At 43.6% G+C, this 16,544-nt stretch overlaps 1 protein-coding gene across 1 annotated transcript in view; it reads left to right on the forward strand.

The window, feature by feature from the left end:
* LOC133015820 (protein sidekick-1-like) overlaps positions 1 to 16,544 on the forward strand; it is a 195,781-nt gene that overhangs the window by 141,526 nt on the left and 37,711 nt on the right. The window contains exons 21-27 of the mRNA XM_061083097.1: positions 1,844 to 1,942; positions 2,959 to 3,150; positions 6,519 to 6,640; positions 7,442 to 7,554; positions 9,934 to 10,084; positions 12,991 to 13,231; positions 13,474 to 13,589. Coding sequence (XP_060939080.1) covers positions 1,844 to 1,942; positions 2,959 to 3,150; positions 6,519 to 6,640; positions 7,442 to 7,554; positions 9,934 to 10,084; positions 12,991 to 13,231; positions 13,474 to 13,589 — 1,034 coding nt within the window. The remainder of the gene's footprint in view (positions 1 to 1,843; positions 1,943 to 2,958; positions 3,151 to 6,518; positions 6,641 to 7,441; positions 7,555 to 9,933; positions 10,085 to 12,990; positions 13,232 to 13,473; positions 13,590 to 16,544) is intronic.

Here is a 16,544-nt window from a genome sequence, read left to right on the forward strand (position 1 = left end):
AAATCCAGGGCCGGGTTCTAATCTGGACTGACAGAGGCTGAGCCTGATTTGGAAATGATGATGCAGTCGCCTGCATCCTGATGATGATGCCGGACCCGGGGCCTGATTGGGTCTCATCACCCTCTACTCCACCACCAGCGCTGATTAGGAAACACTTACACTTACATTCAGTAAGAATTCCACCTCCTCATCGGTCCAAGAAAAGAAATCCCTGCTCCGTCTTCTGGATCTCAACAACCCACAGCTTCCTGTTTACACCTGCACATACATGATCAGTGAAAGCACATGTGTGTGGTTGTAGCCTCAAACTACACTGAAGGAATCACTCTACCCAAATACAAAGGAAATGGTGTTTTAAGGACAAGCAGCAGGAGGGTACTGCATCACTGGAGGCTCACAGTCAGGAATAAACACGAGATGTGAGCAAGTCCCTTTCACAGAGGAAGCTTTCCTCCAACAGTCTTCTGGGTATAAATCCACTGAGTCTCATGAGGATCAGACTCACAACTTTTTTTCTAGAGGAAGTTGTCTAGAATCCAGAGTTGTCCTCCTATTCCCTGAAGAGAGACACTTGGACGATCTGTGGATATTGGACTTCAACCGCTAACGCCAAAGCTACCAAACAGTCCTCTTGGCCTCTGAGCGTTTCCTCCGGGTGCAGGACTTCAAAGTTTAATGGGTTGCCGCAGGATTAAACCTACAACAGTAAAACTTGTGAATTGTCCAGTCACTCCAGTGCATTTCCACTTGGCCACTAGGAGCTGCCAAAGGTGGTGCCAGGGGTTTCCTCTGGACAGCACCCAAAGGAAAGAAGTCAAAGACATAGGGTGGAACAGTTGTTAACTAAATAGCTCAGCTTGTTAGACGACTGCTTGGAAGTTCTAGGCTTCAATTTTTATGAGGCTCAGTGAGTTTTGAAGCTCAACTCCATAAGTGAAGACTCGAGGGCTCCAACAAATGCAGATCATAAATGTCCAGATGTCTCCGAATATCAGAGGACAGTTAAATCTTTCAGGTGGTGGGATTCCCTGTGCTTCACCTGGATAAGGATGTACCACCATCAAGGCTGAATCCGTCCAGCAGCCCTTTGCTGCATGTCTTCCCTCTACATGTCTTTCTCCACTGTCTCTGTCTGATAACACAAAGAATTCTCCCCCAAAAAACAGAAATAAAATGAAATATTGAGGTTCCGGGTTCAGCCCTCGAGTAACTGATTGAATTTTGATGTCTGACTTCCAAGGAAAGACACAAAAGGTCTAAGAAACACAGCTCAAAGCAAAAAGCAAAGGAGAGTCTGACCAAATGGCTCCGGGTGTTTGAACATCGCTCTGAAGTTTGGAGGTTGTGGGTTCAGTCCTCGGTTAATTCCAACATCGAGATGAAAAGAGTGAAGAACTCGAAGATTCTGAACATCACTGTCTCTAGCCAAATAACTCGGTGTGCTGGAGGAAAGCTCGGACGTCGGATCAAGTGCAATTCTCTTTTTATCTGAAAAAGAAAAGGATTGAAGTTCTACAATTATATTATGAAAGAGAAGGTTTAATAACTTTTCTTCTTTCATCAAAACAACTTCTCTTGGTTGGCATCAGTCCACTGTTGGTAAGGAGGGAGTTTGTGTGTGTGTGTGTTTGTGTGCAAGTGTTATTGAATGTCTCAGATGAATAGCTTAATCGCTCTGCAGGGAGAAGGGTTAGAGAGCCATGGATGAAATGAGAAACGACAGGGTGGTCAATGCAGATGTGATTACGAGCTGGTGTGGGAGGTTGAGGAGCATGTGTGAGATCTGGGAAATGCTCAAAATATGACCTAAATAATAACACTAATATCTGATGTGTTCTTTCAGCACCTGGACCTGTTCGTCAGCTGAGCTTCACGGAAATCCTAGACACGTCCCTCAGAGTCAGCTGGGCGGAGCCTGAAGACAGGAACGGCATCGTTACTGGTAAGAGCCGAGTGGGAATCCACCGAGACATCACCCATCGGTTTGTGAGCTGTGGTTTGGAGTCTGGAGTTTCATATATCGTCTGTTTCGACCATAAACTCTTGAGGAAACCACTTACTGATGTTTTAAATCCAGTGAGAAGAAGAGTAATTTTCTTATAGATGAAAAGAACCATGACCCTGCTGGTCATTTGAGAGAATACAGGTTTCGGGCCCATCCTTATTAGCTTCACTTTCCGGACCTGACGTCTGCATCCATTTTTATACACAGTCTATGGAACGTGTCCGGAAACTATAACTCTCACTCTGGGTGCAGGCAACATGGTGTGAAGGTAAAGATTTTTAAATTATACACGACAAAATCTGGCTATAAAATCCTAAATGGCCAACCTTTAAGCGATTACCCCACATTGTGTATACGTGTATGTGTGAATGAGTGTGTGTCTGTGTGTGTTGACATGTCTGGATTATGTCCAAACATTCATCAGGCACCTGCACAACAAGAGCCCAGTGGAACAGCACCGGGCAGCTGCACCTTTACAGTCACACTCCGGAGTGGGGAAATTGTTATTAAATCAAGGTCACCTTCCACATTTACTCCTTTCTCCTCAACCTGCTTTTCATCCAGCACCTGGTGAGCAAGGAGACAGATGTGGGACCATTCACTCTCTCCAGGGCGTTACACACAAGTGGCCGTGCACACACACACACACACACACACACACACACACACACACACACACACACACACACACACACACACACACACACACACACACACACACACACACGTAAGGAGGTGGTGGAGTGTGATGCATGACTGTGAAGATGCAAAGGGACAGACAGGGATTCGACTGTAGTTACCCCCCCACCCACTCACTCTCCCTCCTTCTTGGCTCTGTACATCTCATTACATGTGTGTGTGTGTCTGCTTGTGCATACATGCAGCTTTATTACCCTTATTACCTTTATCATGAACAGCTTTATTAACCCAGCATGTGCTCCCCCCCCCTGCAGGCTACGTGTTGTGGTGGGACGTGTCCGACAGAGAGTCGAGTCGTGAGGAACGCTCTCTCTCCAACTCCACGCTGCGCTACCAGCTGACCGGCCTCACCTCCACCACCGCCTACTCCCTCCAGGTGGCGGCGCTCACTGCCGCAGGGAGGGGCGTGGTCACGTCCTCCACCATCTCCACCGGCGTCCCACCAGGTACGATAACCACACACAAGTGGAGCCGACAGCGACATTAGAGGAAGGTTTCTTCTCGTGTGCCCGGCTGTGTACAGAGTAAATATGACTGATGAGCTCTTAGGATGCCATCGTCTTTCCTCAGGCTGATAAGTGGCTGTAGCTGTGCGTCCATGAATCATCACCCTCTACACACACACACACAAACACACAGACACACACACACACACACACGAGTTAGTCATTTACAGCATCTTAGACAGCGCTTTAGTGTGCAGTTTATTTGTGTGTGTGTGTTTTCTATGTGCACACTGGATGCATGATGAGTTTGTTTGACTGGACTAACGCCAAGTTGCAATCATTTATTAGTGATGATTAACTGCAAATAGCTAAAAGTGTAGGGAGGGGGGGGTGTAGGAATGATGGGAGAGAGAGAGAGGGCAAGAGAGACAATCAAAGAACAGAACAGAGGACGAAAGAACAGATAGAGAAATATAATGAGGGAAGAACAGGGAACACAGAAAATAAATGGAATCTTTGAAGACAGAGAAGAGCAAAGCCTGGACTGAGTGGAAGTGGAAGAGAATGAAAGGAGGGAAAGAAAGAAAGAAAGAAAGAAAGGCGGCTGCAGGATTTTTTTGTCCTAACATTTTCTGATTATTAATTTATAAATAAAAGCGCAAAAAAAGTGAGAGAAAGATGGAAACAGACACTTTTTAGATTCAGAGGTTATTCATTAATTCATGAAAGCAAAAGACTGAAGGAAAGACAGAGGGCTGAAGATTAGAGAAAAGGAGTAAAGAACGAGAGAGAAGGGAAAGAGAGAGGGAGAGCGAGAGATCCACTGAGCATTAGATTCTTGTCTTGTTTATTTATTCATGTATTCATGGAGTTGAGAGAATTTTGTCATTCATCTGAGCAAGGCAGCTGATATCAACATTTCCACATTACAACCCTCACAAGTTTGCTGAATGCACTTTCAGAGAAATGGAGGCTGAGGGCTGTAATTTGTCTTTTGTCGCACACATGTACTTGACTGGATCCAGAGAGGAAGTGTTCTCTTGTTTCCTTCCTAACTGGACCCGGTCGAGTTATACAGTCGCAATGAAAAACATCCCCTCCCCTGAGATCTTCTATAAAACCCGCCCGACGTCCCCCCGGTGGTCCGATGTGTTTGATTCTCCATCTTCACAGATACATGTGTTCTGCCATGTTACGCAAATGTGAGGGTTTGTGTTGCTGCAGCAGAATTCGATGGATTACAGCGGATCACACCCGAGCACGGGGATATCAAACCCAACACCCTGAGGAGACGTGGTGGAAAAGTGGCTCTGAAGAGACCGTTTAGATCTTTTGATTATGTAAATTTATTTAACAGAAACAAGCCGTTGTTAATTTGTTTTTTGGACTTGACGGTTAAAAGAAACTTCAGAGTTTCTCGTCTCCCGAGCCGTCGTCACACGTGGCCTCCGTCTGCTCTGATTGAAGAGTTCAAACTAAAACATATTTACGTCCTCAGAGGAGGTTTATGTGATGTTGGCTTGTTTGGTTTTTTAAGATTATGTAAAAAAAAATACTGGATGGATTTCTACTAAACTTAGTGGAAGGATGAGGGAGGAGTTTAGTGTGGATCTGGATTAAGGAGCAGATCCAGGAATCTGTTCTCGTTTTCCTTAACATTGTGTGATTCACTAGATTTTCTATCGATTTCCCAGAGACTCATTCATGGATGTCGATGAAAAATGGAGGTATATGCTCCACTGAGTGTTATATATATGAGATTGTTCACATGATTCAGTGCAGCTTTCAGCTTGAATGTGACAGAAGCATCGACTCAAACAGGAAACACGTGCTCAGTAAGAAACGTGGTCATCGTCACTGATTCTATGATTCTGCAGTTTTCTCTGCATTCAAGCTGAATGAATGGAAACTCGATTGTTGTGCTTTGGAGTGTGCAGCACTTTCCCAGCTGTGGAAGACACTTACTGTCTAATTATTTTTAATTAATCCTCACAAAGAAACTACATTTTACTCATAGATTCTTGGTTGGGGATTCAGCAAATTACAAATAGTCATTAGGGTTCTGGACTGTAGTGATCAGGTGAACATATTGATTGATCAGACTAGAACAGCTCATACACCTCCAACAAGGCCCAACAGAATCCAATCTGCACCAAATTACACACACTCATAAATATCAGTCCTCCAAATAAGCCAGATTTTTTCTGTCATTAAGATTCATGAATTATTCCCGAGGGGAAACAAACACAATGTTCCAGCAGGTTTTTTCGTGGAAATCCAGTCACTTATTGTTACGTAATCCTGCACACGACAAAGAACAGTAACATTCCCTCCTTGTCTGTGCACATCTTCCCCCCCGCTCCTCTTCCTCTCCGACCGGCCGAGCTGCTCAGGCGTCCACGGCTGTTCAGCAACATTACCCGGGTTTCCCGTCACTCATTATCCCCTCGGAGATAGAACAATGCTGGAATAATAATGGGTCAAATATAATTTATGAGCCCTGCTGCCCACTCAGACATTTATTGGCCTTAAATGGACTTTAGTGAACTGTGCATTTAATTCACCTCTCGCCTCCACTGGTGTGCAGATTTATCTCAGTGTATTGTATTGCCAAGCTCAGAAATATGAAATAAATTGCTCTGACAGAGAGAGAGAGAGAGGGAGAGGGAGAGAGAGAGAGAGACGGCTGTAGCATAGGAGCCGGAGCTTTACTAAAATTAACATCTTTTTTTTCTGTGACCAATCTTTTATTTCTCCTTTATAATAACCGAGCATGGACAAAAGGAAAAGGATTGGATTAGCTCACCCTGACTTACAATCTGTTTTGTTTTGAATTCATTATTGGTGACCTGCATTTCCTCCTTTTCTCTTCTCTGTTATTATTGTTATTGTAAGTCAAGTATAAACCATGTACCAGTTGTGACCTTGTTAGTCAGATTCGGGCAATTTAATCATATTTATCCATTCATGGAAAAATCTCCACAGTAAAAGTAAAGTTTTTTATCCATTTATTCAAAATAATTCACAAATGTGTATAAAAAAACACTGGTCTTTATATAAATTCATATTTTACCTGGTTCCTGCAGCTCAAGCAACCAGAGGTGGTTCTTATTTCAAAGAAAGTGTAACCTACTATTGAAACATCAATAATGCAGTGCAGACTATTTTTCTTTTCATAAATAACATTATTGTGGGAGCAACAATCCCACAGATTTAGGAGTGTAAATATTTTATATACCCGTAGAAAGGGATGATGGTGACCTGCCGCTGTATCGGCTGCACTGGCAAAACTCTCAAGGGATTTTCTTTCTTTTTGTTCCTGTTGGAGCTTTGAGTGAGGAAGTATTCTCTCTGTTTTCTATCTGCAGAACTTCCTGGAGCTCCGTCCAACTTAGTCATCTCCAACATCAGCCCTCGCACGGCGACTCTGAGGTTCCGCCCGGGTTCCGACGGGAAGACGGCGATATCCCGATGGATCGTAGAAGGACAGGTGCGTGTGTAGGAGCCCGATTAACATCCGGCTCCGGAGAGATCTGATCGCAAGTGGTCAGCGCTGAGTTCAGATCTTAGCAGAGCCGAATGAGACCTGAGACCCGATCACTGGTCGGGACACATGTGCTTTATTATTTTTCTAATGGGTCAAATCTTTAATAACAAAATACAAACACACAGCATTGATTCATTCAGTACTTCCTTACTCCGTTCACTCTCTTTCTGTCTATCTCTCTCATGCCAAGAGACACACACACCAACACACAAACAGTGAAATCGGTGTAACAACATATTTTAATCTTTACAAACAAACAAAACAAACAAATGATGTACGTGATGATTTGCCTATAGAGGTGGGGAAGTAGGATCCAATCACAAGTGATCCACCTTTTTGATTGGAACCGGACGCATGTGCTGTGTTCTTTTTCTTATGGGTAAAATCTTTAATAACAAATTAAAAACACACAGCATTGATTCATTCAGTCGCTCTTTACTCGCTCTCTTTTCTCTCTATCTCTCTTCCATGCCAACACACAAAGAGACACACACACACCGATACACACAAACAGGGAAATCTGACACATCTGTAAACTGTGTAACAACATATTTTAATCTTCACAAACAAACAAAACAAACAAATTATGTACTTTATAATTTGCATATAGAGGTGGGGAAGTAGGATCCAATCACAAGTGATCGCAGGAGACACTTTCAGGAAGCAGACGAACTTGTCCACCTTTTTGATTGGATGTCTCTGGACGGACGTGTGTGACCTCACTGTTTCATCTCTCTCTTCCAGGTGGTGAAGGAGGACGGAGAAGGAGACGAGTGGGGAGTCGTCCACCAGGAGGACAACCGGCCAGATGCAGACACGCTAGAGATTCCCAACCTCGCTCCGTTCACTCAGTACAGGTGAGCGGCAAACACACACGGGTCACCTGCACGAGAACACAACCCAGTGATACAACACACACACACACACTCACACACACACACACACACACACACACACACACACACACACACACACACACACACACACACACACACACACACACACACACACACACACACACACACACACACACACACACACACACGGGAGAATCTGCAGCATTGCTCAACTCAGGTGAAGTTAGATAAATCACACAGAGAGACAGTTCCATCTGAGGCTTTTTCTGTTTGTCAGCTCCTTCACTGCTGCTGCATGCAGATCCTTATTACCCCCCCCCCCATCTTAAATAGCTAAAAGGAAGGAGGGAAGGAGGGAAGGAGGGAAGGAGGAGAGAGGAGTGTGTAATCCCTGCTCAAGGGCCATTGGGAGCCGGCAGTTTGTGGATGTGATCTATCCCCACTCTCTCTCTCTCTCCCCCCCCTCTCTCTATCTATATGTCTATCTCTTGCTCTATGTATCTCCGTCTTCATCTGAAACGGGATTGCGATACATGTGTGTGTGTCTGTGTGTGTGCGTGTGTACACTTTGTGGGCTCACAGGGATTATGTTGTCACAGGCGACACCACTGGGACATTAGATGAAGTGAGCCACTTGTCTGTGTTCCTTATCCCTCGCTTTAACTTCCTCTTTACGCCCGGCTCTCTCTCTCTCTCTCTCTCTCTCTCTCTCCCAACGCTGGGACCACGAGTCACAGATGAAGTCTCTCGCTCGCCCGCTGCACGTATTTGTCACTCACACCCACACTGACGCACGGAGGCATTTAGATCCAACAAAAAGACACAATCGCTCCCTCGTGGATGAACGTCTGTGTCTGTCGTCAGGTTCTGGATCTTTTTTTTTCTGATTGATATTCAGATTAATTCAATTCGACGATACATCTGTGGCTTTTTCAGAAATCCCCTTGAGGAGAGTTTCACCTGAAGGATGTTCTGTAATAAATAACACAGAGGATCTTACTAGAAATAAAATACTCAAAAATAGTCTTTCTCCACTATCAGTGTGACGTGTGGTTGTCGTGTTGACCTGTGTTATATTTTGATTGCCTCTATTCCAGTGTGTTGTGTAACTCTACTGTACTTTTATAATCAGGATATTCCTCGGTCTGCTTCATTCATTACTTGCTTCTGCAGCAACACTCTGTAATCAACTGGAAATATTAGTCATTTATTGGTCATTGAAAGCTTTATCCCAATGTCCGACTTTAGGGGCAATTTTGTTTTGAAATAACTTCTTATGTTTTGGCCACAGTGTGATTATTTGTCATTAAACAATCAAATAACTTAGATTTTATCTGTTCTATCGATGAAAATGTAATTTACCTGCTAATTTATCTTATTATCGTAATATTTTTTACTACTGTATTATCCCGCCTATAGTGTAATCATATTTATATATATATATCTATATATTTATCCTGCTCATAGTGTATTCATCGTTCTTATATCATACAATACCTCTTAATACTGTAATATTCCATATATATTTCTTACTGTACAGATCTTATTTATTTACATATTCACTTTAAATATACACAATACACTTTTACTACTTTTTTGCACTTCTGGTAGGATGCTAACCTGCATTTCATTGTAGTACTTGTACTGTGGTAGTAGTACAAGTACTTGGAAATATTAGTCATTCATTGGTCAATTGAAAGCTTTACCCCAATGTCCAACTTTAGGGGCAATTTTGTTTTGAAATAACTTCTTATGTTTTGGTCACAGTGTGATAATTTGTCATAAAACAATAAAAATAACTTAGATTTTATCAGTTCTATCCATGAAAATGTAATTTACCTGCTAATTTATCTTATTATCGTAACATTTTTTACTACTGTATTATCACGCCTATAGTGTATTCATATTTATATATATGTAGATATTTATCTTGCTCATAGTGTATTCATCGTTCTTATATCATACAATACCTCTTAATACTGTAATATTCCATATATATTTCTTACAGTACAGATCTTATTTATTTACATATTCACTTTAAATATACACAATACACTACACTTTTTGCATTTCTGGTTAGATGCTAAACTGCATTTTGTTGTATAAGTACTTGTACTGTGCAATAACAATAAAGTTGAATCTAATCTAATCTAATTCATCATCATTGTCTGATGAAGCAGTGACTTTTGAACTCTTCACCTCTGCTTTGAAACCCGTGCTTTAGGTTATTAACTTTTATTTTCCAAGCCCGACTGGATCGCTGTGACATCATCAGAGTGGTTATCTTCCCACAGTGGACGTTATACTACAGTTTCCAGGTTGCTGGTTCTCCTCATGACAAATAAACTCAACTTGAACTTGTTTCTGTTTCCTCTCCAGGTTCAGGCTGCGTCAGGTGAACATTGTCGGAGCCAGTCCCATGAGCGCCCCCTCCAGGCTGATTCAGACCCTGCAGGCGGCACCTGACACGCACCCCTCTAACCTCACCCTGCTGTCTGCTACACAGTCCAGCCTGCGCTTCAGCTGGATGGTACACACACACACACACACACACACACACACACACACACACACACACACACACACACACACACACACACAGAGACACACACACAGACACACACTTCAGTCTAAAACTGTAAAACCTTGCTCCTCGCCCCGTTACACTTCTTCAAACACTGCTAATTTGACTGAAGGGGATTTTCTTTTGTGTTCCTTCGCTCTGCATCTCCGTGCGCCTGCTCTGTGTGTGTGTGTGTGTGTGTGTGTGTGTGTGTGTGTGTGTGTGTGTGTGTGTGTGTGTGTGTGTGTGTGTGTGTGTGTGTGTGTGTGTGTGCGTGTGCTCTCCAGCAGCAGGACCGAACAGCTCGAGTGGATGACAGCCTATAATCAGTGTCTCTCCTGGTTATCAGTGCTAAAACTAATCTGTCACATTCCCCCTTCACCCTGCGGACTGCTCGCAGCACAAACTGAAATATAATTTTCACCTCACTGTCTTTTCTTTTTTGCTCTTGTTCCACCCCTCCTTCCCTTATCCCCCCTTCCCTTCTTCTATTATAACATAAATGGAGGGCAGAGTATTTTCCATTTAAGAGCTGGAATGAGAAAAAGAGACTGTCAAATCAGACACAGACACTGAGGCGCTACCTATGCAGCATGCTAATGGGTTTCCACCTGCATGTTAGCGCCCAGCTAGCTGCTCCGCTGTAGTGGAACCATCACAATGGTTTCAGCTAAGGCTATTATTCTAAGCTGCATATTAAGGGTAATAAAGCTAATGTGACATTCTGTATTATGGCTCCTAAATGCTAAGCCGGGCTAAATCACCGGGGGGGGGGGGGGTGTTTAAAACGACTGGATGTCTCTGGACCTTTATCTGCTGCTCGGCACCGAGCCACATGTCCACTGTTGGTTCAGATCTGATCCTGAGGGTTTACACACTGAGAGTGAAACTAAACTGTTGAAACGATGGTGAGGAGCTGAATCCAGGAGACTGGGGCTGTAATGCATAATGACACGGTGGGTCACAGGCTGATGATGAGGTGACAGGCGGGGGGAGGGCGGAGGGGTGACAGGAAATGAGAGGGGAAGCACGTTAAAGAGGATGACAGCGGAGGAAGAGGACGGGGAGAAGCTGGCGAGAGGAGGAGCAGGAGATGGAGAGTCAGAGCAGGAGAAGGTTTTTTGGATGCACGTCAGATAAATAACAATATTCTGGGTCTTTTTTGATTCATTTGCAGAAGTCTGAAGTTGTTTGAGAAGTTATGATTTCATTTGACCACATGTCTATAATATCACAAGGTCCTCGCCTCAGTATGTACAGAACCTTGAGGTAATGTAAGCTGTGATTTGGTGTTTTATACAGTTAGGTCCATAAATATTTGGACATTGACACAATTTTCATCATTTTGGCTCTGCACACCACCACAATAGATTTTGAATGAAACAATCAATATGTGCTTTAAGTGCAGACTTTCAGCTTTAATTTGAGGGTATTTATTTATATTTATAATATATTTAATTGGCTGCTCAGCTTTTCCATGGCCAGGTGTGTGCTATTCTCTCGTTATTTCATTGACAAGGAGCAGATAAAAGGTCTACAGTTCATTTCAAGTTTTGTATTTGTGTTTGGAATCTGTTGCTGTCAACTCTCACTATGAAGTCCAAGGAGCTGTCACTATCAGTGAAGCAAGCCATCATTAGGCTGAAAAATCAAAACAAACCTATCAGAGAGATAGCAAAAACATTAGGTGTGGCCAAATCAACTGTTTGGTACATTCTTAAAAAGACAGAACGCACTGGTGAGCTAAGCAACACCAAAAGACCCGGAAGACCTCGGAAAACAACTGTGGTGGATGACAGATGAATTATTTCCCTGGTGAAGAAAAACCCCTTCACAACAGTTGGCCAGATCAAGAACACTCTCCAGGAGGTAGGCGTATCTGTGTCAAAGTCAACAATCAAGAGAAGACTTCACCAGAGTAAATACAGAGGGTTCACCACAAAATGTAAACCATTGGTGAGCCTCAAAAACAGGAAGACCAGATTAGAGTTTGCCAAAAAACATCTAAAAGAGCCTGTACAGTTCTGAAACAACATCCTATGGACAGATGAGACAAAGATCCACTTGTACCAGAATGAAGGGATGGCGAAGGGAAGGAACTGCTCATGATCCAAAGCATACCACCTCATCAGTGAAGCATGGTGGAGGTAGTGTTATGGCGTGGGCATGTATGGCTGCCAATGGAACTGGTTCTCTTGTATTTATTGATGATGTGACTGCTGACAAAAGCAGTAGGATGAACAGTGCAGATGGACAATGACCCGAAGCATACTGCGAAAGCAACCAAAGAGTTCTTTTAAGCAGAGTAGTGGAATGTTCTGCAATGGCCAAGTCATCACCTGACCTGAATCCAATTGAGCATACATTTCACTTGCTAAAGACAAAACTGAAGGGAAAATGCCCCAAGAACAAGCAGGAACTGAAGACAGTTGCAGTAGAGGCCTGTCAGAGCATCACCAGGGACGAAACCCAGCGTCTGGTGATGTCTATGGGTTCCAGACTTTAGGCTGTCATTGACTGTAAAGGATTTGCAACCGAGTATTAAAAGTGACAATTACATGTATGATTATGTTAGTTTGTCCAATTACTTTTGGTCCCTTAAAAAGGTGGGTGCCACATATAAAATGTGTTGTAATTCCTACACCGTTCACCTGATTTGGATGTAAATACCCTCAAATTAAAGCTGAAAGTCTGCACTTAACACACGTCTTGATTGTTTCATTTCAAATCCATTGTGGCGGTGTACAGAGCCAAAATGATGAAGATTGTGTCAATATCCAAATATTTATGGACCTAACTGTACAAGTAAAACAAGAGGATGCTCTTTGTTCTGATCTGCTCTTTGTTTCTCTCTCCTGCTCTTTGCTCTGCAGCCTCTTCCTGAGTCTGAGTACAACAGCAGCCCGGAGACCGTGGGCTACCGGCTGCGAGTGTGGAGGACGGACGGGCAGGGGGGGGACAGAACGGACGATGCAGAGGGAGCAGGGGAGACCGCTGAGGCCACGATAGAGGGTCTGAAGCCATGGACCCAGTACCAGGTCCAGGTCCAGGCCCACAACTCCATCGGACCCGGACCCTGGAGTAACACCATCGCTGCAAAGACGGCAGAATCCGGTACGAACGCTCACTCCTGTTTGAGTCCAATAGATCCGCCTCATATCTCTGCACACTCCCTCTGTTCCACTGAGGGAACGATTGATGGAGAGAGGGAGGAGAAGATGGAGATGATTTAGATGAAATCAAAGATTGGTTTAAAGAGCAAGTAGCAATAAGTTTTCTCTCTTTCTCTCTCTTTCTCTCTCTTTCTCTCTCTTTCTCTCTCTTTCTCTCTCTTTCTCTCTGTGTGTGTTCTCTAGTTCCGTCTGGAACTCCGATGAATGTTACTGCTGAGGCAGTGAGTTCCACCCAGATCCTGCTCAAGTGGTCGCCTCTCCCCCGGGCTCAGAGGAACGGAGTCATACTTGGATATAAGGTGTTTAAAACTCTTCAACACACACACACACACACACACACACACACACACACACACACACACACACACACACACACACACACACACACACACACACACACACACACCGCCCCATTCCATCCTCACATTTTCACTCTCCTCCATCAGTCCATTACCACTTCCCCCAACTCCATCACACACTCACACTCACAAAGACGCACACTGACACGGACACACAAATGTCTGATTTAGCACAAATATGATGTAACATCCTGTAACTGCTGCAGTTTTATGTTTCTTCCTTCATAAGCAACCGGGGGGTAAAGGAGGTGGGGGGGTTGTGTGTGTGTGTGTGTGTGGGGGGGTCATTCAGATGAGCCGAGGCTTTCATGTTTAAAACTCTTTCATAAAACAGCTTGTATCATGTCGCAGGAGAGACAATGGCTGGATTTACACGTGTGTCTGAATTAAAAAGAGAATAATCCATAAAGCTGCTGGTTCCTGAGGGCGTTTTGTTTTTAGAATCCTGGAACACGAGCAGAAAGTTGAGGCCGGAGCCGGCGGTTGTGTGTCGAACTCACGTGCACACACACACACACACGAGCTGAATACACTTCTGCATCAGTAGTTAAGTCCGGACTCACACGAGCCACTTAAGCCGACACATGTTTCCACGTTTGCCAAATCACAGCTCGTCCTTTTTCTTTCATTTCCAACTTGGAGGATTGAGTTTTGCTGAAACCGCCGCCGGTGATGAAATGACATTCCCTGATGTGCAGGCTTCTAGAAAAAAAAAAAAAAAAAAAGATGGATTAAATACATGGCGAAGTGAAAGGTGCACTCGTTTCTTGCCTGAGTGCACCACTTACCAGCAGTCACACCCCTTCTCCTGCACCCAGGGAGGTTCCACTTGCTTTCTGCCAGCGCCCACGCAGCCTCTCCAGGGATTTATCATAATGTTTGATTTTAAAATAAAGAGAAGACAAGTGCCCGTTGTCTGTGATTGTGTAATATTGCTTTTCCCGTTCAGTGGCTCCAATGTAGCCCCCTTCAAAATCTGTAGAACGGGTGATTTAATAAAGAGAAACCTCATGCAAAATATGTTTCCCGAACATCAAAGTGCCATCGAGTACGACTCTTAATCGCCACTCAAACAAAACACAGCAGAACAAAGCTTAAAAGAGGAGGGGGAGGGGCTTATCCTCAATTTGGTTGTCTTCTAGATCAGTGGTTTTCAACAGGGGGTCCGCAAATTTCGCTTTGATATTTCAACACATTTCCAGATTACTCTTGAATATCGTGAAAAATATATAAAATAAGAAAAATATGTCTAAAATAATATAAAGGTGCTGGTGATCATGAGGTTAAACTTGAGTAGGCCTCACATGTTTGTGTGATATTGTATGATTATCATTTGTGACATATACTGCATAACTTTGTCATCTTCCCTCTTCAGTTGTAGCCCCAGTTTGTGTTGATTGTTATTGATCACCGTTACTTTAACGTTCTCTCAACATGTCAGCTACATGAACGTTATGTATTGATGTACATATGGTTCTGAGATGCAGTAATTTTAAGTTTATAACTTAATTTTGTTTTCAATTCTTAAGCATTGAAAATCAACCGTTTTGGTTGTTTTTTCACAGATTTTTCTAGATTTGTTTGAGGTTTTTAAATAAAACCAACATGGAAAACCAAATGTTAAAACTTCCGTCTATCCACCTGCACACACACACACACACACACATAGACACATCAGTGGGCCGTGGATTACTCTCTAGTCAGCATGGTGGTCCCTGGGACAAAACCAGTTGAAAAACCTTGTTCTAGATAAACTCATACACAGAGGAAAACAGGTTTTGGCCGTGTGATTAACAAACCAGAGGCAATCCTGTATTTTCAAAATGCAAAAATTCAGGTCATATGATGCACCAATCCCCAAAGCACACCACCCCCCCCCCCCTTTGTGTGTCTCCTCCTGCCTTCCTGAGCCTCACAGCCCAGCAACATGCCAGCCATGCTAATAGAGGAGAAGTGTCTGCCAGCAGCGGCTCCTCAGCACCTTCCCTCCTCCGACATGTCGCTCTCCAGCCTCCTGCCACACGAACCATTTCTCTTCTCAGACACTTAAGAGTTGACATTTTTCCTTCAGAATAATTTAGAGAGGGGCAGCGAGTTCTTGAACATTAAAAAACAGAGAGAGAAAGAACGAAACAGGAAAAAGAACAGTTCTTGATACGCGTTCAAATTGGAACCCCATTGCCGGTGGAAGCACAGTGTGTGCTGGTTTGTATTTTGAAATTCAAATTAATGGATGTTTCAGTTGAAATGTGGTAATATTCTGTATGAAAAGACCAAAGTACGAAGTCTTCTCTTGCCAAATCTGATGTCAGCGACTCCTCTGTGCCCACCATCCTGTGAGCCACAGCGTCTCACTGTCTGACACGTTCCTTCACACTGTGGAACCCTGTGAGGCTGGTGTGTGTGACTCCAACTCCAGCTGTATTGAATCACTTCCACACCTTCCAATGCTATAAATACATTTCAACAAATACACGTTTTATTAATGATTGAGAAGTTGTTGTTGTTTTACATCTACCACCTGTTTAACACCTGTTTGAGGGCAGGAGCACTGAAGCACCATCACCTTATAAAAATCGGTAAAGTAGAGAAATGGAGCGACGCATCATCGAGTCATGTGACCTCTCTGCACAGTCCTCCATCACTCGCACCCCCCCTAGTGTGATTGGTCTATTTGAGCTGCAAATATGTCCCATGTCTCCCTTTGCTCGTCAGTGCCTCCGCTGCCCTGGGTCAGTATTGCTGTGCCTGTTCGATTTAGTTTGATTTAATGATATTTGCTCCTCACTTCCCATTATCTCTACATAATCATGTCTCTGGGAGGGAGGAGGTCGCAGCCTAGAGGCCGAACTCTAACTATGTTCTGCTAATAAACACTTAAAATGTGAGGGAACT

This window comes from Limanda limanda, chromosome 2, assembly GCF_963576545.1.
Source record: "Limanda limanda chromosome 2, fLimLim1.1, whole genome shotgun sequence".
In the NCBI taxonomy this organism is placed as follows: Eukaryota; Metazoa; Chordata; class Actinopteri; order Pleuronectiformes; family Pleuronectidae; genus Limanda; species Limanda limanda.